This window comes from Rosa rugosa, chromosome 6 (assembly GCF_958449725.1).
Source record: "Rosa rugosa chromosome 6, drRosRugo1.1, whole genome shotgun sequence".
NCBI lineage: Eukaryota > Viridiplantae > Streptophyta > Magnoliopsida > Rosales > Rosaceae > Rosa > Rosa rugosa.
The window spans coordinates 34,957,095-34,981,380 of record NC_084825.1 but is presented as its reverse complement, the minus strand read 5'-3'; the positions used below and the strand labels follow the sequence as shown (position 1 = coordinate 34,981,380).

At 39.6% G+C, this 24,286-nt stretch overlaps 1 protein-coding gene, 1 non-coding gene and 1 pseudogene across 3 annotated transcripts; 2 read left to right on the top strand and 1 right to left on the bottom strand.

Annotated features, from left to right (window-relative positions):
- Positions 1-34: 34 nt before the first annotated feature.
- LOC133713461 (uncharacterized) lies at positions 35-24,096 on the top strand. Of its 2 annotated transcripts, none has more exons than XM_062139499.1 (2): positions 35-376; positions 23,643-24,096. In XM_062139499.1, exons 1-2 carry the CDS (start codon positions 122-124, stop codon positions 23,847-23,849), a joined length of 462 nt encoding a protein of 153 aa, XP_061995483.1. In that variant the 5' UTR covers positions 35-121; the 3' UTR covers positions 23,850-24,096. The 2 variants fall into 2 exon arrangements, with proteins under 2 accessions (XP_061995483.1, XP_061995482.1); XM_062139498.1 differs by lacking the exon at positions 35-376 and adding an exon at positions 22,919-23,201.
- LOC133714420 (probable isoaspartyl peptidase/L-asparaginase 3) lies at positions 4,147-5,649 on the top strand (annotated as a pseudogene).
- On the bottom strand, positions 22,779-22,850 carry TRNAM-CAU (transfer RNA methionine (anticodon CAU)). The gene has a single exon. It is a non-coding gene; the product is annotated as a tRNA-Met (tRNA).
- Positions 24,097-24,286: the final 190 nt, after the last annotated feature.

Sequence of the window (24,286 nt, the reverse complement as noted above, 5' to 3'; positions counted from 1 at the left end):
CACGCTTCCGCTGCGCCACTCTGATTATTAGTAACGAATTGTTACACTAAATACTTAACTGAAACGACTACAGCACATTTACATTCTTGATAAGAAGGGAGAGATCAAAGAGCAACGCCAAATGAGGAAAATGGCAAAACCGTGTGGTACTCTGGCAGAGAGGTTTGCTTGCACAGCCTCAATTTCAGATGACGTCCCTGAACAACAGGTCAAGGATACACTACATTTTCTCAAACGAGTGGGTATCTCCGACCCCATTCCAGATCACTGCGAGACCAAAGACTTCTACTCCTACCTCGTTCGTGGCATCCTTAAGCCCCTCAACATTCAACGAGGCCGTGTCACCTGCCTTGTCTCCGTTAAACCTGCTTTTATTGTAAAGCCTTCCATGCTTCTTCTCTCAGTTTCAGTTTGTAATCTTTTTCATTGGTTTGTGTTTGTTTGCTTAAAAAAAAAAAAGGTTATAAATTGGGTTATCTACAGGGGAAAATTGGAGCAAAGATTAGGACCCTTTTTCAAATTTGCTTAGATTCAATTCCTTTTAGTCGATTTCTAACCTGGGTATTACTAAGCCTAATGCTTTTCAAGGCTTCACATTCAGCCGTAAAACTTTCTCTTGAACTTCGAAGATTAAGTACTTTCACTGCAACAATTCTGTCTTCCTGATGGAGAATTCCCCTATACACAGACCCAAAGCTACCACTACCAATTAGATTCTGAGAAGAGAACCCATCAGTTGCTTCGAGAAGATCTCCATATGACACTTTCAAGTGTGAAGCCCCCAATGAAGATGATCTTGATGTCGATTTAACTATTCCTTTTCTTAACCGGTGAAGATGCAAAAACCACAGTGCTTTTCTTGATCTAATAATAAGCACAATGCACAAGACTATGATAACAATAATCCCGCCACATCCAATTGAGATAATTATTTTCACCCTAGGAATTAATTCTTCCTCAGAATGATTAGATATATTGGAGATGCATCTGGGAAGTCGTAAGGTAGGTATACCTCCACAAAGCCGTGTGTTTCCTATGATAGAAAACGCACTAGTATTCTGGAAAACTCCTTCCAGTGGTACAGCACCATCAAAATCATTAAATGACAGGTTAAAATAATGCAAAAATGGGAGTCCCTCCACGGCGTTAATCTTGCCGGACAAGTCAAGATATTCAATTCCGCTCTTGTCATAAGGAAGCATACCTTGCAAAAAGTTCCCTTCCAAATGCAAAGTTGCCAATCTTCTGCAACTCTGTAAGCACGTTGGAATCAAACCTGATAACTTGTTTTCAGAAACGTCCAAGGCAACAAGAATCTCCAACCTACCTACTTCAATAGGAATGGGACCAGTAAAATGGTTACTAGACAAATCCAAAATTTCTGACAAGGTTGATAATTAAACTGAGGATTTCATGTGGAATGAGATCACTAAGATTATTTTGAGAAAGAACCAAAACTAGCAAGTTGTTACATTCATCGAGACTCTCTGGTATTTCTCCTTCTAAGTTGTTTGACGAAAGAACCAATCTGCTTAGTGAAGTTAGATTTCCTAGAGAAGATGGGATAGTACCTGACAGCTGATTGTGATTCAGAAACAGATTATACAGCTTATGTAGTTTACCAATTGAGCTTGGTATAGGGCCTGTTATAGGTTGGCCTCCAAGCATAGTATCCCCAAGTTGATTGTGCTTCCGCGTATCTGATTTCTTCCCAATCTAATTGTCTTGAGCTTTGTTGAGAGATTGCTTATGGACTCAGGTACGACTCCTTGAACTTTATTTCCGCTAAATCCCAACAGCTCTAATTTAGTGCTGTTGACCAGAAAAGAGACAAAACCCAAATCATCATCCCCATATCCAAGATTGTTATCATCCATTTCTACACTAAATAGATTTGGCATTCTTGCCATGCTAGGTACTTAACCAGCAAAATTGCTGTAAGATTCCAAATTCTGAGAGGTGGGTGGCATTGGTGATTGTAATCGGTATTTCTCCACTGAATTGGTTCATGTGAAAATGAAAGGTTTTTTTTTAGGATAGGTGATTCAAGAGAGATTGTGGAGAGAATTGTGCATTCTATTATTGATAATAGGAGCCCTATATATAGGGATTACAAAATACATTGTCATGTGATATAAGGAAACATAATCCGAATAGGACTAGGAATTCTAGAACCTTCTCTCCTATTACAACTATAGAACAAAATCTAGTTTGACAAGGCACACAAAAAGTCAACATTTTTCAACAGGTTTCGAGTTTTGGAAATATTGAGAGCCGCAATCCAAAAGGAAGAGTTCCATGAAGGGGGGTGTATTGTATATGGAATTAGTGGAACTTTTAAAGAAATCTATGGAATTAAAAAGTCTGGGTGTATTCAATATAGGCTTTTAGCAGTCCATGAAAGTCTTGAGGTATTCAATTAGGATTTTTATAGACTTCATGAATTCCACCAAAATCTAGGGGTATTCAATTAGGACTTTTAAAAATGAATAAAAGTACAGAGCTATTCAAAATATCATTCATACTTATGGAATTAGAAAATCATGGATAATTGTGGACTTTGTAGTGTTAACTATACATACCAAACTCTAATAATTTTCCAGCCTCCACACCAAAAATTTGAAAAAGTCTATCAAACTTTCCTCTTAAAAAAAAAAAAAAAAGGTCTATTAAAGTTCTTCTCTCTACTCACGAAGAAGTTGGTTCTTCATCATCTCTCTTTCTTAATTTTTTGTCTTTTCTCTAATCTTTTATGATATCAATGTTTTTTGATACCCAACACACTACTAGAATTATGTTCATAGACATCGCATATTTTAAATCGGTCAGACATGCACACGATGTAAAAAAGTAATCTAACATCGTTTTACGAAAATACCGATTTAAATGTATATCATTAACATCGGTTCTTAAAATGACCGGTGTTAAAAGTTTAGTTCGAAAATTTGCGAGAACCTAGTTTTGCAAAAAGTGCTAAGTCTTTTAAGTGAAATGAAGAAGCGGGGACTAAAACTGAAAACTTTCACACTTAGAAAAAAAGGGGGCCCTCGACTCTCGACCAAAACTGAAACAGAAACCCTAAGCTCAGTCTCCACTCTCGACCTCCATTCTGAACCCAGACTCGAGCTCCTCCTCCCAAGCTCGAGCTCCTCATCCTCCTCTTCTTCCTCACTCAAACTCATCGCCTCCTTGGCTTCTCCGGCATCGACTTCGTCCAGTCCTTCATCTCATGCGCCTCACCAAATTCGTCGACTCCGACCCCGCATTTTGCTCCGAGGAGGACGAGGGCATCATCCAGGCCGTTCTAAACGGCGCCGTTATGTCTTACTCTCTCGAATCGAAGCTTGGAGTTTGAGAGGAAGGATTCAATTACGACGCCGGTCGGAGATGAAGTCCAGCTTCAGTACGCCAGATCTGTACGTATGATTGTTTTTGTGGGCTATTGTTTTTACTTGTGGGCTATTGTTGAAGTATGATTGTTTTTCTTTAGAGTTTAAGAAGCGCAAGTTTGTGGGTGGCTTCAATATTAACTAATTTGTCAAGTCCATCTGCAAAGTTCAGTAAGTTTCTGCTTCTGTTTTTGGTATGTAACTTTTTGTATGCAGTAATAACATAGAACCTACTTTGTTGTTTGGTTATAGGGTTTAGGCGAGTACCCATAAGCTGTGTTGTTCATTTCCGACCCTGTATTGATATACACAAGGTATTGGAGATTCAAAGTTCAAATCTTTTGGGACTTAAAACTCTGTTTGTGTATTGTTGGATTTGTGTGATTGTTTTGTGGGTTTTTGTTTGTAGGGGAAAGTGAAACAGATTAGTATAAACCTTGTGAGTGTGCTATTTCACTTTGTTCTCTATGGTTGGTGATATGTTTAAAACTTACAGATTTTCCTCTGTTGAACTTGCTGTGAGGACTGGTATAATCTAGGTGATTTGCAAGTAGGAGGTGCATGGGATCAATTCTGATAATTCTTTGCAATACATAGAAGAAGGGGCTAGCCATGTCATTGTCACTTCTGCGAGTTCTGTTTTTCTCCTCTTCTAAAATTGAAAAACCATGTATATTTGTCAGAACAATTGATATCAGAAAAACATTTTCTAAAACTTGTGTCGGTTTTCTTGCAGTATGTATTTAATAATGGGCAAATGGACCTTGAAAGTCTTAAAGATCTTGTTCGTGTTGTTGGAAAAGAAAGGCTTGTTTTAGACCTTAGCTGTAGAAAGAGGGTACGAAGTTATCCAGAATTTTACCTCCTATGTCCTTCATTTGTTCACTTTCTTTACGAGGCTAAGCAGTCTCATTAGATTACGTATTCTTGAGCAGTTTTTATTGTTGCCTTTGAAATATCAGTTTATTAAAACTTAGATCATATTATCAATGCTAGAACACAGTGGACGAGTTTTGCAGCGAGCTACTGGAACTATTGTAATTTTTTTTTCTTTGAGAATTTTCTTTGAGCTACTGGAACACAGTGGACGAATTCTGGGCCATACCCTGTGGTGGTGAGCACTTGGCCTTTCTTAGAGGCCGTCAGAGCTGCTTGGAGGGCTGTGGATAATAGGTTCTCAGCAGTTGATGCAGTTGTTAATTGAGGGCTGTTCGGCTTGTGAGGAACTCAGATGTGATGGTACAGGTGAAAGCTTCAATCTTTGATTCACTTGAGTTGAGAAAAATGTCATTAGTTTTTCTGTACTCATGGGAATGATTTGATTAGTATTCAATGGTAAATACTGAGTTTAGTTTTTTATCTATTGAATAGGTAGTCACTTTTTGTGTGCAGTAGAAGAGGAATTGTTGCTTCTCTAATTGGTAATGAGATTTATGATTCAGTTAGTTACCAACATTAGTTTTGGTTGTTAGTCTTGGATGGAAACCAGGAGCACTTTTATTTCAGTGTTCTTCGTCTAGGCAGTGGAACATCAAATGGTATTGCATTTGTATAACAAACATGTGAATTCCTAATGGTGAAATCCTAGCTCGAACATGAAGTGTATATTAATATTGGGATTTGTCAAATGGAATTTTGCTAAGCATGTTGATGGGATTCACAGCTAGGATTGGCAGTTTTTTACTAATCATATTATTGGAACAGTTGGGCCCGGTGAGAGTCCAGATGAGAATGGAGAGACGACAATCGATGCTCTGGTCATGGATGGGGTAAGCAGTATTCGCATATCCATAGGTGACGATGAAGGTTGGAGCTGTTGCTGCCATGAGGTACGTCAAAGATGGAATCAAAGCTGCTAGGTTAGTTATGCAACATACCGAACACACTCTGCTAGTTGGTGAGAAAGCCTCAGTGTTTGCTATTTCAATGGGTCTTCCAGGACCAACAAAACTTAGTTCATCAGAGTCGATGGAGAAGTGGATTAAATGGAAAGAAAATCACTGCCGACCTAACTTTTGGGAAGATGTTCTACCTAAAGGTGGATGTGGCCCTTACCATGCAAAGGACTTTGTAGGCCTTTATGATGAGACATGTTCAAATACCACTCCAGTAGGCAATATTAGATCCAGTTCTCATATTGGTCTTCACAACCATGACGCCATATCAATGGCAATTATTGATAAAGTAAGTTAATAATCTAAGTTATTAATCTTCGCTAGATTTCGTTGTAAACTTTGATTTCACTAATTTACCATATTCTTCTTGTAGGCAATATTCTTATTGAGACTGATCATTTTGAGTACTGTGTTGTAGCTCCAGACATTGAAATATTTCCAATAGGGTTTACTAAAGTGGCTACAGATAAGAATTCTAAAGCTGGATCAAATGTCTAGGCTAGCCTTTGTCGGTTTTGGGGTTTTATTTTGTGAATTATGTTGAATCATGAACTTGAAAGAAAATTAATGGAAAGCCTCGATTTTTGGATGATGGGAAATGCATTTCTTTTCCATTTGCACATTATGCTTGTCAGTATGAAGTGAATTATATAAAAGCATAACAAAACAGTAATGCCAAGAAAAACGATGTCAGTTGAGAGATTAGAAACCAATATCAAAATGAAAACCGATGTCTTATGATTATCAATATATCGAATTGTGTCCACAGAACCGATGTACCCAAAACTAGTGCACATCGATTTCTAAACACCAAACGTAATCTATTGCCAACACACAAATCACCTACCATAAAGTAAACTGATGTATAATTAAACAGAGAACATCAGTTTTAAATAACAAAAGCGATGTCTACAATGAAACAACACGTCGGTTTTAGAAATAACAAGCGATGTCTAGAAGGGTTCGAGACATCACTTCTGAAATAGAATTCGATGCAAATGTTCACATAGGTATTGTTCGACATATACTTTATTAAGCATGAAATGCGAAAATATAAAGATTTAAATATAGTTAACATACAAAATTATGATGATTATAACGAATATACATCGATTTATGTTTCAAAAGCGATGTGCGTTGTAGTCGTGGACATCGGTTTCTGACCGATGTCTGATTTTTTTTATCTTTTTCTACACCCACTAAGACATCGGTCGAAAATTAGTTTAACATCGGTTCTGGACTGATGTCTATGAACAAAATTCTAGTAGTGAAATGTTCATTATAGTTGTTGAATGTGATTTTTTTTTTCAATTGTGATACTTTGAATCTTAATAGCAATAAAAATGATTTATGAAACCCTAAAACCCAAATATTGTGGCCTACCCCTAAGACCTTGAACAGTGTTGCTATGGCATACTAAATTTTATCTTATTAATTAATTATTCTCATTAATTTGAATTTATATTATGGTTCAAAGAAAGGTTGAACAATTGAATTTCAATTGATTGATTATAGATCAAGACATTGACCAATATTGCTATAATATATGTTAATTAATTGGCGAAAACAAAATTGATGAGAATAATTAACCATAAACATCAAGTGATCTATATTGTATATTTATGTTGTTAGGAGATTAGGAATGAGAACAAACTCGCTAGACAGACTAACAATCATTCATTTGAGTCAATTTCTATTAGAAGATACTTGAGCATTGAAGAGACAATGAGTTATTATCTTGTTTTGTGTTTGGGCTGCATTTTTTTTTTATATATATTTTGTACATGCTAGGAAATCTGTAGAAGTCATTCATAAAAGTATATAAATTTTCATGAATCAATAAAAGTCTGTTGTTAAAATCAATGCTTTTAAGAAATCTATAACAGTCTATCAACTTTTTAAAGAGTCTGTGGACTTTTCAAAAAGTCTGTCATTTAAAAAAAGTCTGCACAAATCCAAATACAATACACCCCCCCCCCCCCGATAGTAACAGTCAAATAATTTGTATCCAGTGCAAGAAATGTTAAGCTTTTCAATTTCCCAATGCTACTTGGAATAGCTCCAACCAGATTTTTTTGTTCCACAGATAACATATGAAGAAAAGAAAGATTTCCAAAACAAGCTGGGATTTCTCCTATCAAATTGTTCTTACCTAAATTAAGTACCTGAAGCTTGGACAATGAACCAATTTCCTTAGGGATGATCGAACAGGCTGAAGCTATTGTCTTGTAGGTTTAATACCCTGAGAAATTCCACCGACATAAGCCAATTGACGATGCGGATATCACTATTCTAACACCAGTGGAAGAGCTGAATTATATGAAAGGGAATGCACGGTATGAATTGGTTGCTTGTCAGTCCTTCAGGGATTCAACAGGCCCAAAGGTTTGGCGCATGTCAAACACCAGAAGATAGCCATTCTGTAATCCGGCATATATATAATTTGAATCGTTGAGATCCCATGAGCATGTCCAAGCAGCAGCCGGTAGGTCATAGGAAACCTGGAAACGATGACATTGTTGTTCTCCGTACTGAGAACTGCCAATTTCTTCCCTAGCTAGGCAAGCAAAGAGTGCAAGGTTAGTGTTAGAAGGAGAAAGACGTAGGTCCCTCAGAGAATTTATAGAGCTAAGAAGAAGAATATCATCTTTGTCATACGGAGGTATCAGGCTCATTTTAGTAAGCACATCTTTTCCGCCTATCCCATCCCGCATGCCTTGGCGAAATTAACAAAATTTGGTTAGAGGCATCAACCCTTAACCCTAAATCTCAACGGAATTACTCTTTCTGAAAAGCAAAATCCTGTTGGTTAGATGTTTAAAGATTTCTTTCCTGATTTTATATTTTATGAGTTATATTACTTTCCTTAATTTACACACAATGTTAGGACTATAAATATATGAACTCTACGAGAGTAAAACGTAAAATCTTGGAGACGACTGGGAAAGTAGAACAATGGCTGCCAGGTTGAGATCCCCGATGATCGGAATTGATCTTGGAACCGGATACTCGAGCGTGGGCGTCTGGAATAGAGAGAGTAACTGTGTGGAAATCATCGCCGACAAGAAGGGCAACACCAGGATTCCGAATTCTATGGTGTTTACCAAGACTCACTGTCAGTTTGGTGTTTCTGGCGACATGGAGGACGAGCTTTCAATCGATCCCGACAACACCATAGTCTCCAGTAATTTTCAGCACCTCTTGTTTCATTGATTTATTTATTTTATTGATTTGGGGCCAAGATAAAAGAAGACAACGATTGTCTGCATGTTTTTGTGAAATTTATTTACTGATTATTTAAAAACCTAAAGTGTTCTACTAGTATGGCCGGTCGGAAATATTCGTTGTTGATTTGTGACTCCAGTCTTGTTGATATGTTCCAAAGCTTTTTAACACTGATAGAACTGTATATGTATTTGAGGATCGAATTTTGACATATATATGTTAGTCGAGTTTGGCTTCATTATTTTCTTGTACCTAATTAACTAGCTCCAGCTTATAACTTAGGGCTAAAAGAAAAAAAAAAAAAAAAAAAAGAACTAGCCGTAACTTATAGTAGGTTTCGCCTTTCTTTCCAGAAGGACCTATCCTTTCTGAGGTTCAGCTAATTTCATAGATTATCTTTGCGTTATTTATTGACTAACTGACCCCTTGGTTATTCATTATCTTTGTTGCAGATGTCAAAAGGTTAATAGGCAGGAGAGACAAAAGCCTTATATTCAGGAAATTTCCATATATTCGGAGTGATTTGCATCAATATCCTTTCAAGGTCACTGCCAACACTAGTGGCATGCCTACGATCGCATTTAATTACAAGGGAGAACCGAAACAGTTATATGTCGAAGCAATTTCTGCCATGGTGGTCAGCAATTTGGTTGAGATTGTTAAGGCTCATCCTAGCATCACGCATGTTAGCGATGCAGTCATTACTGTACCTTTCTACTTCACCACCTCCCAGAGAGGTGCTACCATAGACGCTGCACGCATTGCCGGCCTACGGTACGTGCATATTGTCAATGACTCCACTGCTGCCGCCCTTGCGTATGGTTTTAAACGTAAAGTGCATGCAGAGCGCGAGCAGAAGAACCTTTTGGTTTTTGATCTTGGTGCGGGGAGTTTAGACGTGTCTCTTGTTAGGATTGAGAACGGTAGATATCAGGTTATAGCCTGTATTGGAGACACACACTTGGGTGGAAATGATTTTGACAAGAGAATGGTAGTTGTGCAAGAGTTCCAGAATGATCACAAGGAGGACATCAGTGCAAATCCAAGGGCTGTTAGGAGGTTAGCAATAGCCTATGAGAGTGCTAAGAGGACTCTGTCATCCAAAGAAATAAACCAGGCTACTATTCATATTGATTCGCTGGTCGATGGTATCAACTTCGATAAAACTATTACTAGGGACATATGTGATCAGATAAACATGGATTTGTACCACAAGTGTGTAAATCTAGTTGATAAATGTTTAAAAGACGCTGCTATAGACACACATAGTGTCTCCGATGTTTTGCTCCTAGGTGGTTCCTCAAAGATTCCTATACTTCAAGAACTTCTGGAATCTTTCTTCGAGGGGACTCAAGTGAGCATCCACAGAGACGAAGAAGAATTGGTCGCTTATGGTGCAGCTCTTTTGGGTGCAATGTTAACCATTGACACAGATGAGGTGCAATCTCTGTCAATCTGTGATGTAGCTACACTGTCTGTGAGTCGTGTAACCTCTAGCCCGATAAATCGAATACTACCTGCAAAACTAAAGAAGTTAGATGTTTTCAACAGGAAGACCGCCATTTTTCCAAGGAAGACTCCCCTCCCAACCAAAAAGGAACAAAATTACTCCATCTCCTCACATAACTTTTGGTTCTATAGAGAGAAAAGGTACAAGTTGACTCTTTATGAGGGTCATGACCAGATGGATCTTTTGGGGACATTCGAGTTTACTGGAATTCCAAAGGGTGCTTCTAACATCACTGTTTCGTTTGAAATAAACCACAGTGGAATCTTGTTTGTTACTGCCGAGGCTGACAATGTAAGGATTAAGGTAACTTGTAAGAGAGGCCGATTGACCGACTACCTCGATGTGGACCATCTCAACTTAGAGGTCAGGAAGTACATGCAACCAGTAGTGTACTAAACACCATTGGCCTAAGACGAGAGAGAGAGAGAGAGAGAGAGATATATATATATATATATATAGTATGGCATAGGTAATATGTGGGTATATGACATGGTTTTAAAGTTTTTTTTTTTTGGGACTTAATATCGAATGATCTTTGTTGTATTTATGTTTCTTTTATGCGATCGATTGACAATTCCTTTGGCTATTCTCTAGCTTTATGGCCTTGAACCTGGATTCATTAGCCTGTAATTTCAAGGCATCGGAGTTCCTAGTTGCTAATTAGTACATCAAGTCATTTAGAAGGCACACATGAACTATAAACATGCAAAGGCTCAGGTAAGTTGGTTTGATGTGATTTCGGAATCATGATCGATGTCCAACTTAAAAGTCTGCATAACCCTTTAAGAATACTACTAGCTAGTGATCGAGGAGCCACTTCCATCAAATTCAAAACATCACTCAAATTACGTGTGATGAAAAGTCTCCTGATAAGAAAAGGAAATAACTTTTTATTTGGCCGAAGAAAAGAAAATTTATTACACAAGTAACTCCAAGTAACATATATTATAAGGCCAGTAATGATCCACTGATTGCTGCCTCAAAGAACCTAGGCTATTCTGACGTCCTCTCCTCTGAAGCTTTAGCTTTGCGTGCTGCTGGTCTTCGACACTACTAGCAAAAGTAGCAATACACACAGATTTTAAACCTACTGACTTTCACACTGATAAAAAATCTGTGGGATTTGATCTTTAGCTACAGACATTAGTGTGAGATGATCAACTGGACCCTACAACGCACATGTTGCCAATATTACCCACTGAAATCTGTGTGACATAAAGTTTCTCACAGATATCCATGTGTCCCAAATATTAAACAGATACTGACATCTGTGGGAAAAGTTCTACACACGGATATATATGTGTAATAACAAAAAATATAATTTATTAATTACTTTTATATAGATAGACATCTGTAGCAAATGTTTTACACACATCTATCTGTGTCTAATAACAAAAAAATGATTTATTAAACTATTGTATATTCATAGATATCTGTAACAAAGGTTATACACACAAATATCTGTGTCTAATAACAAAAATATGATTTATTAAATAAATTTATACTTATAGATATCTGTAACAAATGTTTTACTCACTGTCATCTGTGTGTAATAACAAAATAACATTTATTAAACAACTTTATACTTACAGATATCTGTAACAAATGTTTTACTCACTGTTATCTGTGTCTAATAACAAAATAACATTTATTAAACAGTTTTATACTCATAGACAATTATAATTTTTTAATTCTTTCCCTAAAATTAAAAAAAAGTTAATAGGTTTTGAATTTCAAAAAAGAATAACAATTACTCATAATAATAAGAGTAAGTAAAAATTACTCACAGACATCAGTGTGAGTAAACAATTCTCACCGAAATCAGTGTGAATTTAAACGAATTTGAATTAACAAGTACACAAATGTCGACGAAAACTCTAACTGCCACTGTTTTCTGTATGTAATAAATCTGCATTTCTCTCTCTCTCTCTCTCGTCCCATTTCCCAGTATATGTTATGTTATGAGTTCTATCTTCAAACAGTCTACACATATCCAAGTGGAGTGCATGTATCTCTCCTTTCCCATAGCCTATCTTCCCCTTCCCAGTCTCAGTCTCATCTTCTTCCCAGCCTCACGCGCATAGAGAAAAATATGATGATGCAGCTCTCTTCCACCCCTGCCCGGATAGATCAGGAAGAAGCAGAGCCCAAACATTGAAGGCAGATCGTGTTGCTGGATCAGAAAGGATATTGCGTTGGTGCTCCGATCGAGGTGGTTAATGATATCGTCGGAGGGTGCAGATGTTTCGGGTTGATTCTCCTCTCTGATTTCTGATACCATCGATCAATATTTTGTTTCAGATCCCACCTGTGTTAGGCTGGACTTGGTCCGATCTGTTGGACGACTGGGATGGATCGTTTCGGGTTGGCGGCGTTTTGAAGTCGAATAGCGGCTGCATCTCTCTTTTGTTTCTGTTTATGTTTTTTTGTGCTTTGTTTTTCGTTTCCTTGTTGTTGTCAACAAGTCCTTAGTACTCCGATAAGGTTATAGATCTAGAAATCTAGTCGGATTCTTTAGGGTGGAGGATTTGGTCTGAGGTAAGTCTTGCTGCGATTTGTTGGCAATGATTTAAGCCCAGATCTGCTTTTACTGAGGAGAGGAATTAGTTTTCATGGAGTTCTTGTACCATTTTTTTAATAAAAATTGAGAATTAATGCTATATAAAGATTTATAATTAGAAGTGAATACTATTTTATATTTTTGAAGGAATACTATTATTTCCAAAATTTAATAAATCCATCAGATTGTATTGATTCACACGGATTGCACTCCCTTCATTTCACACTGATTTGATGGATATATATAAAATGAAATCTGAGTGGGTCCCATAGAAAACTCTCGCACAGACTTTTTTATCTGTGTGCAAAGGCCAATGGCCACCCCCCTCAAATGGGACAGAAATCTAATCTGTGAGTGTAGGGTGCCCAATGAGCATCACACACAGATTTCAGTGGGTAATAAGACTAATACATACGGATTAAAATCAGTATGTAATAGCCTTTTTGCTAGTAGTGCGAGCTGCTCTTTTACATAGTTACAAATCTATTGAAGTTGAAGGTGATTCCAAGAACCTGATTGACAATATTAATAAGACAATTAATTGTTCCTCCTTGGAGTATCTGAATGATTCTGCATGATATCCAACATCTTACTCAAGCTTTTGAATCAATTCAATTGAAGCATGTTTGGCGGGAGGAAACTTTGGTCATACAGATGATGTGATATTGGCTTGGAGCAATGCTTCCTTTCAATAGATTAGGTGTAGGTTGTTTAAGACTTTTTTTTTTTAAAGAAGATTAAAGGGTTTCACTCCTGTCCCCATGGTGACTCGAACCCATGACTTCGTACATAGGTAGTGGGTGATACATTATAGTTGTTTGTGTTGTTTCAAGAAAAAAACATACTAGGGTCGTAGAGTCATGACACGTCACCAGCTGATGTGAAAAAAACTATACCAACCCGAGTCCCCGTCGTTTTTCTTCGGTCGGGGGGAAACGTAAACCAAATTGAAGAGACGCCAAACCCTATCCCTAGCCAGGAGCCTGAAACTAATTACCCCAGCCAAGAGGCTGAAACCAAACCGCCTCTAGCAACCATAATATCGGGATATCATCAAGAGCCTGGCAGATCTTGATGATCCAAAAGTCATGAAAATACTGATCTTGATGATTCAGAACCTTCGAAGCCTTTATCAGAGGGATATGTAATGGCTTCTCTGGTCTGTAACGGACCTGATTTTCGACTTATCGAGGACAGTCGAAGGACCTCCACTTTTGCATTGGAGGGTCAAGGGTGGCATACACTGGCCTACTAAAGGTACGGAGGCGCATGCATGAGCCTTGTTTTAGATTTCCTTTCTTTCTTAGATACTAAGAACTTGTGGTTGCATAATTATATAATTTTTGTGTTTGTATTTGTGATACTATACTGGTTTTAAAACCTTGGTAATGTGACTCTTGTTCATAAATTTATTGACTGCATTCTGGCAACCAGTAGATGTTAACTGTTGTCTGGCAATGCATTACCTCCTTTGTCAACTAAGTTATCTAAGAAATAGGCTTTCTGCAATTTTCGCTCAGTATCAACCCCGCCACCCATGTAGCCCATCCTACAAAATGGTTGTGTGACTGTATATCACTTTGGACAACACCACTAGGTTTCTACTACTTCGAAGTAGAGTCAATAACTAACCATTCTACATCCTTCTAGATTGCGATTCAGGGCGGAGCAAGAGAGTGGGGGATTTGGGTAAAGGAAGATCGTGGCTACATAATAATCCTTTTACATAATTTCAATTATGTTCAAGTAAAATCCTAATTTGTGTTTAGCCCAAACTCTAGGTTACTTGACCTAGTGGTAATAGGGTTTAATTAGAAGAATGAGATTATCTTTCCTTGTATGATTCAGACTCTATGCATTGTAATTCTCTATATAAAGAGGTCCCTATTATCAATGAGAATACACAGCGAATTTCTCTCAATTTCTGATTCCCTAAAACACGTTATCAGCACGAGCTCTAACCCTAGCTCTAACACGCTCTTCTCACTTAATCTGCCGAAAGCCCTAGCCCTGCGCTCGCTGCCACCGCAGCTCCTACGCGCCCCTGCGCTCGCTGCTCCCCGCGTGCACGCCCTGCAGCTGCAGACACCGCAGCCCTATGCTCGCTAGCTGCCCCTGCAACGTCCGCAAGCCCTGCTTGCCTTCTGCCCCAGCGAATGCTCTCCTTCCCTCACGATCACTCGCCTGCTCTCACACATGCTCGCGACCTCCACCACCCTGCGACCCCCGCGACCCCGCGACCTTGCGACCTCGCGATTCCGCGACTCCACGACCTTGTGACCTCACGATTTCGTGACCCCGCAACCTCGCGACTCCGCGACCACGCTGCAATCCTACGACGAGGACCAAATAAGTTCTGCAATCCTAAGAGGAATGGATTCTGGAGAACTACAATGTCTTGCGGATAGTGCGACTACGCACACCATTCTACGCCATAGGCAATTATTCTTAGAGATGTTGCCTACATATTCCTCTGTAACTACGATGGCTGGGCCATCAGGTTTAGTTCAAGGACATGGAATGGCCCAATTTCTATTGCCCAATGGCACCTTGATTAAAGTCACTGAAGCTCTCTACGCTCATAAGGCGAATCGAACCTTATTGAGTTTTAAAGATATAAGAGCCAACGAATTCCATGCGGAAACGCATAATGAGAACGAAAAAGAGTTCCTTTGCATTACCTCTAATGATTGCGGACGAAAGCGCATCTTAGAGAAGCTTATGTGTCAATCTAGTGGACTTTATGTCACTACAATTTGACCAATTGAATCCAATAATGTCATAAGAGAAGATCTCTTGGATTCAGACACATACTGGCTTTGGCATGACTGACTAGGACATCCTGGTAGTGATATAATGCTCCGTATACTAAAGACTTCACACGGACATCCATTCTTCAGAGTGAGAAGAAGCAAGAATCGAACATTGATTCCTAGACTTAGCAAGACTGCCACAATTGCAGCATCTGGCGCTGCAGCCGTCTTGGGGCGCCATAGGGCCGCCCAAGTCCCATGTGATGACGCCACTAATGGCGCCAACCATGAGCATGACGCCATGGTTGTTCCTCCCAATGGCCATGACGCCATAATTACCAATTCCCATGGCTCCAACGTCATGATGGGAGATGTAGTCACACACTTTGCTTCTAATAGCGCTCCAGACGCTCAGGCCCAACCAAAATCCTCATTGGTTGCTTCTAAGGCCCCTCTCTCATTTTGCAAAGCCTGTTCCTTCGGGAAATTAGGACCGAGACCATCCTACGCAAATGATCATAAAATACTCATTCCGTTCTTACAGAGAATCCAAGGGGATATCTGTGGACCAATTCAACCATCATGCGGACCTTTTAAATACTTTATGGTATTGGTTGATGTGTCGACACGCTGGTCACATGTCGCGCTGTTGTCCACTCGCAATGCTGCTTATGCTAAACTCCTTGCCCAGATTATCCGTCTACGGGCTCACTACCCTGACCATCTAATTAAGTCAATTCGACTTGATAATGTTGGGGAGTTTACATAGAAAACATTCGATGACTATTGCATGTCACTGCATGTCACTGGGGATTGATGTTGAGCATCATGTTCCCCATGTTCATACCCAAAATGGTCTCGCAGAAGCTGCTATCAAATGACTACAGATGATAGCACGGACATTGGTTATGCGCACCAGTCTCCCTGTTTCTACTTGGGGATATGCAATACTGCATGCAGCGACGCTAATTCGTCTACGACCTACTGCAACCCAATTTTACTCTGCGTTACAACTAGTGACTGGGTACGAGCCTGATATCTCGCACTTACGCATTTTTGGGTGTGCCATTTACGTGCCTATTACGCCGCCACAGCGTACTAAGATGGGTCCACAACGACGAATGGGCATCTATGTTGGCTATGAATCTCCTACTATCGTCCGCTACCTTGAACCCTTGACAGGCGATCTCTTTACCGCTAGATTTGCGGATTGTCACTTTGATGAGACAGTCTTCCCATCGTTAGGGGGAGATAAGAACACAGATGTTCAACAGGAACGACAGGAATTGTCGTGGTCTGTCCCCACTATGTCTCATCTCGATCCCCGTACTGCACAGTCCGAACTTGAAGTGCGAAGAATAATCGAGCTCCAGAATGTAGCAGACACTCTACCTGATGCGTTTTTTGATGTTGCCAAAGTGACGAGATCACACATACCTGCTGCAAACGTGCCTGCAAGGATTGATGTCCCGAATACTGGACATAACGCCACTCCTGTGACACCTGGAGATGGCGCCATTGCCCAGTATGGCAATGATGTGGCGTCTATGGCCGCAGGTCCCGCAAGGAAGCGCAGTAGACCAATTGGTTCGAAGGATACTCGCCCTAGAAAGAGAGCGAATGAGGCACAAACAAATCCTTTGATCATCGATACTCAAAATCCATCCCATGAGAATGTTCCGGATTATGGTTATGTCCAAGAGACATCATTGGGGGACGCCTCAATGTCAGAACCTATCCCTGAGAACGTAGAGATCTCTGTAAATTACACTAGTGTACATGGGACGTGGGAAAGAAGCTCCATCATCATTGATGATGTATTCGCGTATTCCATAGCGCGTGAGATTATGGAGACCGATGACATCGAACCACACTCCGTTGATGAATGCCAACGTAGAGCTGATTGGCCAAAATGGAAAGATGCGATCCAGGCAGAACTTGATTCTCTAGCGAAAAGAAAGGTATTTGGCAAAGTTGTACCAATACCGCCCAACACCAAACCAGTTGGTCACAAATGGGTATTTGTTAGAAAACGTAATGAGAGAAACGAGATTGTAAGATACAAAGCTCGCCTTGTGGCTCAAAGCTTCTCACAACACCTTGGAATCGACTACGAGGAGACCTATTCTCCCGTAATGGACGTCATAACGTTCCGCTACCTTGTCAGTTTGGTAGTTTCCAAAAAACTGAACATGCAGCTTATGGATGTGGTTACTGCATATCTATATGGGAATCTAGATACAGAAATATACATGAAGATACCATATGGAATTCAGCTACCCAAATCAAGTGGCTCTAAACCACGGAGCGCATTTGCAATTAGATTAAAACGCTCACTATATGGATTGAAACAATCCGGACGGATGTGGTATAACCGTCTAAGTGACTACTTGATTGGAAAGAGATATGTCAATAATGAACTATGCCCATGTGTGTTCATAAAAAGGACAAGTTCCGGATTTGCAATAGTAGCAGTTTATGTCGATGACATGAACATAATTGGCACCCTTAAAGAGTTAAGGGAAACCGCTGAACACTTGAAATCCGAGTTTGAGATGAAAGATCTTGGGAAAACATGGTTTTGCCTCGGTTTAGAACTTGAGCACCGTAGAGATGGTATCCTGATTCATCAATCAGCTTATACCCAAAAGATGCTTAGGCGTTTCAACACTGACAAGATTAAGCCTTCAAGCACCCCAATGGTCGTCCGTAGTCTTGATCCAAAGAAGGATCCATTTCGTCCAAAAGATGACGATGAAGAAGTGCTAGAGGCAGAAGTGCCCTACCTAAGTGCAATAGGCGCATTATTGTACTTAGCACAATGCACAAGACCGGATATCTCATTCGCTGTGAACTTGCTAGCTAGATACAGCTCTACGTCAACACGACGCCATTGGACTGGTGTTAATGATATCTTTCGATACCTAAGTGGTACAATCGATATGGGCTTGTTCTATCCCTACAGAGAGAAGATGGATTCGGACCCATCAAGTGCCAGGGACGCCACACATGGTGGACTGCGTTCCCTCTCCCCATCCCAAAACGATATAAGTGTTTTGGAAGGTTTTGCTGATGCTGGGTACCTCTCTGACCCACACAAAGGTCGCTCCCAAACTGGTTATGTTTTCACCATGGGAAAGACCCCGATATCTTGGAGGTCTACAAAGCAGACCTTAGTCGCTACCTCTTCGAACCATGCAGAGATTATTGCTCTTCACGAAGCAGTTCGTGAATGTATATGGCTTCGATCCATAGTTGCGCATGTTCGAAGCAATTGTGGTCTGAAGTCTACCACAGATGAGCCAACGAGCATTTATGAGGATAATGCTGCTTGCATTGAACAAATGAAGCAAGGCTACATCAAAAGCGACAACACCAAGCATATATCGCCTAAATTCTTCTACAATCAGCAACAACAGAAGCTCCTCACGATCAAAGTGAACCAGGTTCGATCTGAGGACAATGTGGCAGACTTGTTTACTAAGTCATTGCCCAAATCCACGTTCGAGAAACATGTGGCAAGAATTGGCTTGCGGAAATTATCTGAACTCCCATGATCATAGTCATCAGGAGGAGGTGCAGACATCAGGGGGAGATGTCTACATGTTCACCTCGAAACGTGAAGGGTGTGTTGTGCTCTTTTTCCCTTCGACCGAGGTTATTTTTGTCCCACTGGGTTTTTGTTACTCGGCAAGGTTTTTAACGAGGCAACGAGAGAAGCACCGCGTTTTTGCAACACAAGGGGGAGTGTTCAAGTAAAACCCTAATTTGTGTTTAGCCCAAACTCTAGGTTACTTGACCTAGTGGTAATAGGGTTTAATTAGAAGAATCTAGAGATTATGTTTCCTTGTATGATTTTGACTCTATGCATTGTAATCCTCTATATAAAGAGGCCCCTATTATCAATGAGAATACACTGCGAATTTCTCTCAATTTCTGATTCCCTAAAACAAATTATGAATTTTTATCTATATTTCAAGGGTATCTTATGAATTTTTAAATTTGTTGAACTCTTTGACACCAAATTTTAGCTTCTATTTATAGTAGTGGAGATGACTGTACGTGGGGGTTGACTCTTTTTTTTTTTTTTCTTTCGAGGAAAATGAATATTTCATATATCCGCACGGCTTCACTAAGTCACTATCAGGAAAATATATATATACACCAGAACCTAAGTCTGGGGTACATAGCCCTAGTAAGTAAACTCCATTAACAAACTCACTGCTCACTTATTCAGAATAACAAGTAAATTAAACTAAAAACTCAACAAAACAAAAAGACATGTTTCGACTAAATACAAAACTCCAAGAAGAGCGAATGAAAATTCGTCAATGCACACAATTTGTTACTTAGCGCCATTCATCCATCTCAAAGTTTGCCATGCAGTGTAGAAGCCTAAACAGTGAAGGATCACAATAGTGTGGGAAATCAGTAGAGGTGGAAGAGGAAGAGGGAGCTTTGCCATTAGAATAACGGCCAAGTAGGGCTGGGCCTAGGAATATTGGCCCATTGGCCCTGCCTGGTCTGACCCGTGCATGACTTATTATGGGACGACATGTTACAAACACAAAATTTCATTTTTGTTTTTAAAAATATAAAAAAAAAAAATTTAGACATTAGACCTCTTTATTAAAAATCTCATGACAATTTCACCAATACTATTTTATTAATATTGTCAAAGTAGAGATTAGTTTTTCTTTTTCTTCTTAGTCTGATCTAGCCGTCTGCTAGGGTGTCTCCGTGGTTTTTCCTCGAGCAAATTATCTCTCCTTCATGTCGCTATGGATCAGATGGAGGAAAACATTCAGGTCGATCTTCGTCTGGAGGATTCTGCGCTTGTGTCTTTGGGATCGGCTGGACTGGCAGCATTGCAAGCTGATTGATGGTTTATGGTAGGTCGATTGCTTGGACCTAAATCCAAATTTTCGGGGTTCAAAGGCACTATTGCTACAATTTGGCGTAAGAAATCGGGGCTGTTGATTCAGGATATGGGTGATCGTTTTGTGTTTCAGTTTGATAGGGAGGCTGAGCGTAACAAGGTCTTGCATGGTGGTCCTTGGTTTTACAGGAATACAATGCTCGTGCTGGGTGGGTACAATGGGATAAGCCCGGTGGATGATGTCCCCCTGAATCTGGTGGAAACTTGGGTTGCCGTCAAGGCTCTACCAATAGGGCTACGTAACAAGGCGGTTCTAAACCTGGTGGGATCGACCCTGAGTAGGGTGATCCGTTTCGACCAGTCTGCGCTGCATAGGAGAGAAGAAAAGCAGAGGATTCATTTGGTGCTGGATGTCCGGCGAAGGATTAGGGTTTGGAAGCTCTTCGAGTTTTCATCGGTAGTAATGCCGGAGCTGTCTTTCACCTATGAAAAAGTAAGAGGCTTCTGTCGTAACTGTGGATTGTTTGAGCATGGAGAGACAGGCTGCGACGGGTTGTTGACGAGAGAGAAGGATGAAATCGTGGCTCAATTGCAGGCCTCTTCTTTGGCTGGACTCTCATTAAATGAGAAACTACCAAACCCTAGGGCTGAGGGGGAAGGAAACCAGGTTTTTAAGGATCTGCTTATGCTAGGGGACACAGGATCGAGTAGCAAGTTTGGGGAGCCGGTGGAGATGGAGTCTCCTCAGGTTCAACCTACGGGGAGTGGGGTTATCATGCATGCTGCATCTTTGTTTGCAGGTTTGGACCTCTCTGCTTTCCTAGAGAATTGGACGTCCCAAAACCATAAAACTATGGGATCCCAAAAAATGGGGTGTGGGCTACTCTGGTTGTGGTTCAGAAATCGAAGCTGGACGGTGGCAGTGTTACAATGGATCTGGAATCTTTCTTGAAACTAGAGTTGGTGATTGGGTCCAAACGTAAGGCTGTGAAAGCTTTGGATCGTGTGGGCAAGAGGTTTGGATCTAACTCGGAATCTCTGTTGCAGGTTGATGATGGGATGCAGCATGTTTTGAAGCAAAAAATTGGGCAGCTTATTGTCTCGCCAAGGAAGAAGAAATTGGGAAGGCCTAAGGGAAGTAAGAATAGGCCTAAATGTGCAAGAGCTCTTGAGAATGAACTACAAGGAAAAAAATCCAAGAAGTGGAGGCTTCATGACACTGATCGGGTGATTCAAGATTCGGTGGAAAAAGCATGCAAGAATTCTGATATGGAGGAATTGCCTGCAAATGATGCCTCTATGGGGGATGCAAGTGCTGCATCCTCAGATTGCAATGCTTAATTTCCCTATGGGTCGCAAGGTCTAGTCGCTCGGTTGTCACTTTTACTTTATTTTGCTTCTGAGTCTCTTGGTCTTGTTAGAATAAAGGTGCTTATTTGTCCTTAAAAGGTGGGTGTACTCGGGAGTGCAAAGCTCTGTCTTAGTATAGGTTCTTGTATGTCCTAAAGGACGGCTCTTTCTGTCGGCCCCTATGGGGTGTGTCGTTTCTGATACTGCTTGCTGAATTATAAATCTATCTGACCTCCTTTGATTCAAAAAAAATGTTGTCAAAATAGTGAAATAAAACATATATCTTTGTTTTTTGACATAAGCATTTTTTCTGAATATTAAATATATGTTTACTAATAAAGACTAATCTTACAATAATGCAACTATAGAATGAAGAAAAAAAATATATGATAGTAAATCTTCATTTTATTAATAAAAATTTCTCTCACAATAATATACTAAAAACATATATATTTTTGAGTTATCTTTTTCTTTCTTTCTTATAGTAGAATAGAAAAACTTATTACAAAACTAATCTTAAAAAACTAAGATTAAGAAAAATGTTGTAGAACTTTATATATTTTAATTTTCTAAAATAGTTAAATAAACTCAATTTTTATTTAATCAAATTAAATTTTTAAAATTGTGCTTTATAATGGGATGACACGAGAACGGCCTGTTTGTTGACCCGACACAAGCACAGCTCGACACGATATGGGCTCAGGGCCATGGGTCGGACTAGGCTTAATGTTTAAGTAAAAGAGTCGGCACAAGGCCGGCACGATAATAAATTGGCCGGCCCGAACACGGCACAAAGCACGAATAGGCCTGCTTAAGATGCGCTGGGCCAACCCGTTTACCACCTCTAGTAATAATGTATTGTAAACATTAATAGGAAAAGTACAGGACAATAGCACCATTAAAATGCTACTACTAATGAACAATAACATTTAAACAAGCGCTATGGATTGTCTAAGCATAACAATTGACTAAACACCGTGTAAATCACTTCAATCTCATATACTAACTCAAAATCAACCTAAGAGAAAGCATAACTAAAGAAAGACCTTAAGAATCTACAGAAAGAGTAAATCAAAAGAGCAGCATCGCGGTGATTTGACGTGGGAAGAGAGAGGAGAAGGATGAGAACAGAAGGGTAAACATGAAAAAATTTAGATATGTGTGTTCAAAATTACTCATAAGTTTTTAAATATTTTTTTTAAAAAAAATTATATTCATATCAGAGCCAGGTTTCGATCCTGGGACCTGTGGGTTATGGGCCCACCACGCTTCCGCTGCGCCACTCTGATTATTGCTGACGAACTGTTACACTAAATACTTAACTGAAACGACTACAGCACATTTACATTTTTGATAAGAAGGGAGAGATCAAAGAGCAACGCCAAATGAGGAAAATGGCAAAACCCTGTAGTATTCTGGCGGAGAGGTTTGCTTGCACGGCCTCAATTTCAGATGACGTCCCTGAACAACAGGTCAAGGATACGCTGCATTTTCTCAAACGAATGGGTATCTCCGGCCCTGTTCCAGATCACTGCGAGACCAAAGACTTCTACTCCTACCTCGTTCATGGCATCCTTAGGCCCCTCAACATTCAACGAGGCCGTGTCACCTGCCTCGTCTCCGTTAAACCTGCTTTTATTGTAAAGCCTTCCATGCTTCTTCTCTCTGTTTCAATTTGTAAACTTTTTCATTGGTTTGTGTTTGTTTGCTTAAAAAAAAAAAAAAAAAAGGTTATAAATTGGGTTATCTACAGGGGAAAATTGGAGCAAAGATTAGGACCCTTTTTCAAATTTGCTTAGATTCAATTCCTTTTAGTCGATTTCTAACCTGGGTATTACTAATCCAAGGCAAAGTAGGATACTTTGTAAGATTAGACTGAAGGTTTGGCTTTTTTTTTTTAATGGAATTTCACCCATTCTGCTCACTATGTTTTACTCTTATTGAACCTGAATCTTGGTTTCAAGTCTTTCATTCGTGAGAAAAGAAAAGAGTAGGGAGCTTTGGGTTCAATTTGATTTGTTTCTATGTATTGGCTTGGCAACAGAAGCAAGGGAATGATGTTTTGTTTCATGAATCTGCAGAACTCTTTTGGTGGATTCCATGGAGGAGCTATAGCTGCTGTTGCTGAGGCTGTGTTGGTAGCTACTGCGAGAACGGTTGTGGCTGAGGATAAGGAGCTTTTTCTAGGGGAATTACTAAGCATCTCTTACCTCTCTTCTGCTCCAAAGAATGTGAGTCCTTTAGAATTTGATCTAAATTCTGGTAACTGTTGTATTTGGTGGAACTGACGGCCTCTTCTAAGGCAAGTTAAGTGGTACTGAATGACCCTAAAGCAAGATCATATGATATAAGATTTTTGATGCTCATAAAATTTACCTGTATATTGTGATTGGAACTTTCCTTTTACTTGTTTTAACTAATAAACAAGAGATTGTTTGCTTTTCTTTGAAACCCTTTTCTATGGAGGTGAGCACACTTTGTCATTCTGACTAAGAAATGGGGCAAAAAGTGGAAACATACAGACCACTAATGGTTTTTTTAACTATACTAAATGCAAGGAAAGTAAACTAAGACTATTTAAGCTAAGGTTATAGAAAAATGGATGGGAGTTGAGGTTTGGATTGTCTACCACTAACCTCCCTTGATGCAACGTACAATGCAATTGAATATGAATGATACTAAACCTATTGTCTAATTACCCTCTTAGCATCCGGATAAGATGGCA

Excerpts from the sequence above, each read along its gene's own strand:
- LOC133713461 (XM_062139499.1), top strand. The coding sequence starts at position 122 with ATGAGGAAAATGGCAAAACCGTGTGGTACTCTGGCAGAGAGGTTTGCT. Across the intron at positions 377-23,642 it reads CCGTTAAACCTGCTTTTATT|AACTCTTTTGGTGGATTCCA; the intron begins GTAAAGCCTTCC and ends ATGAATCTGCAG.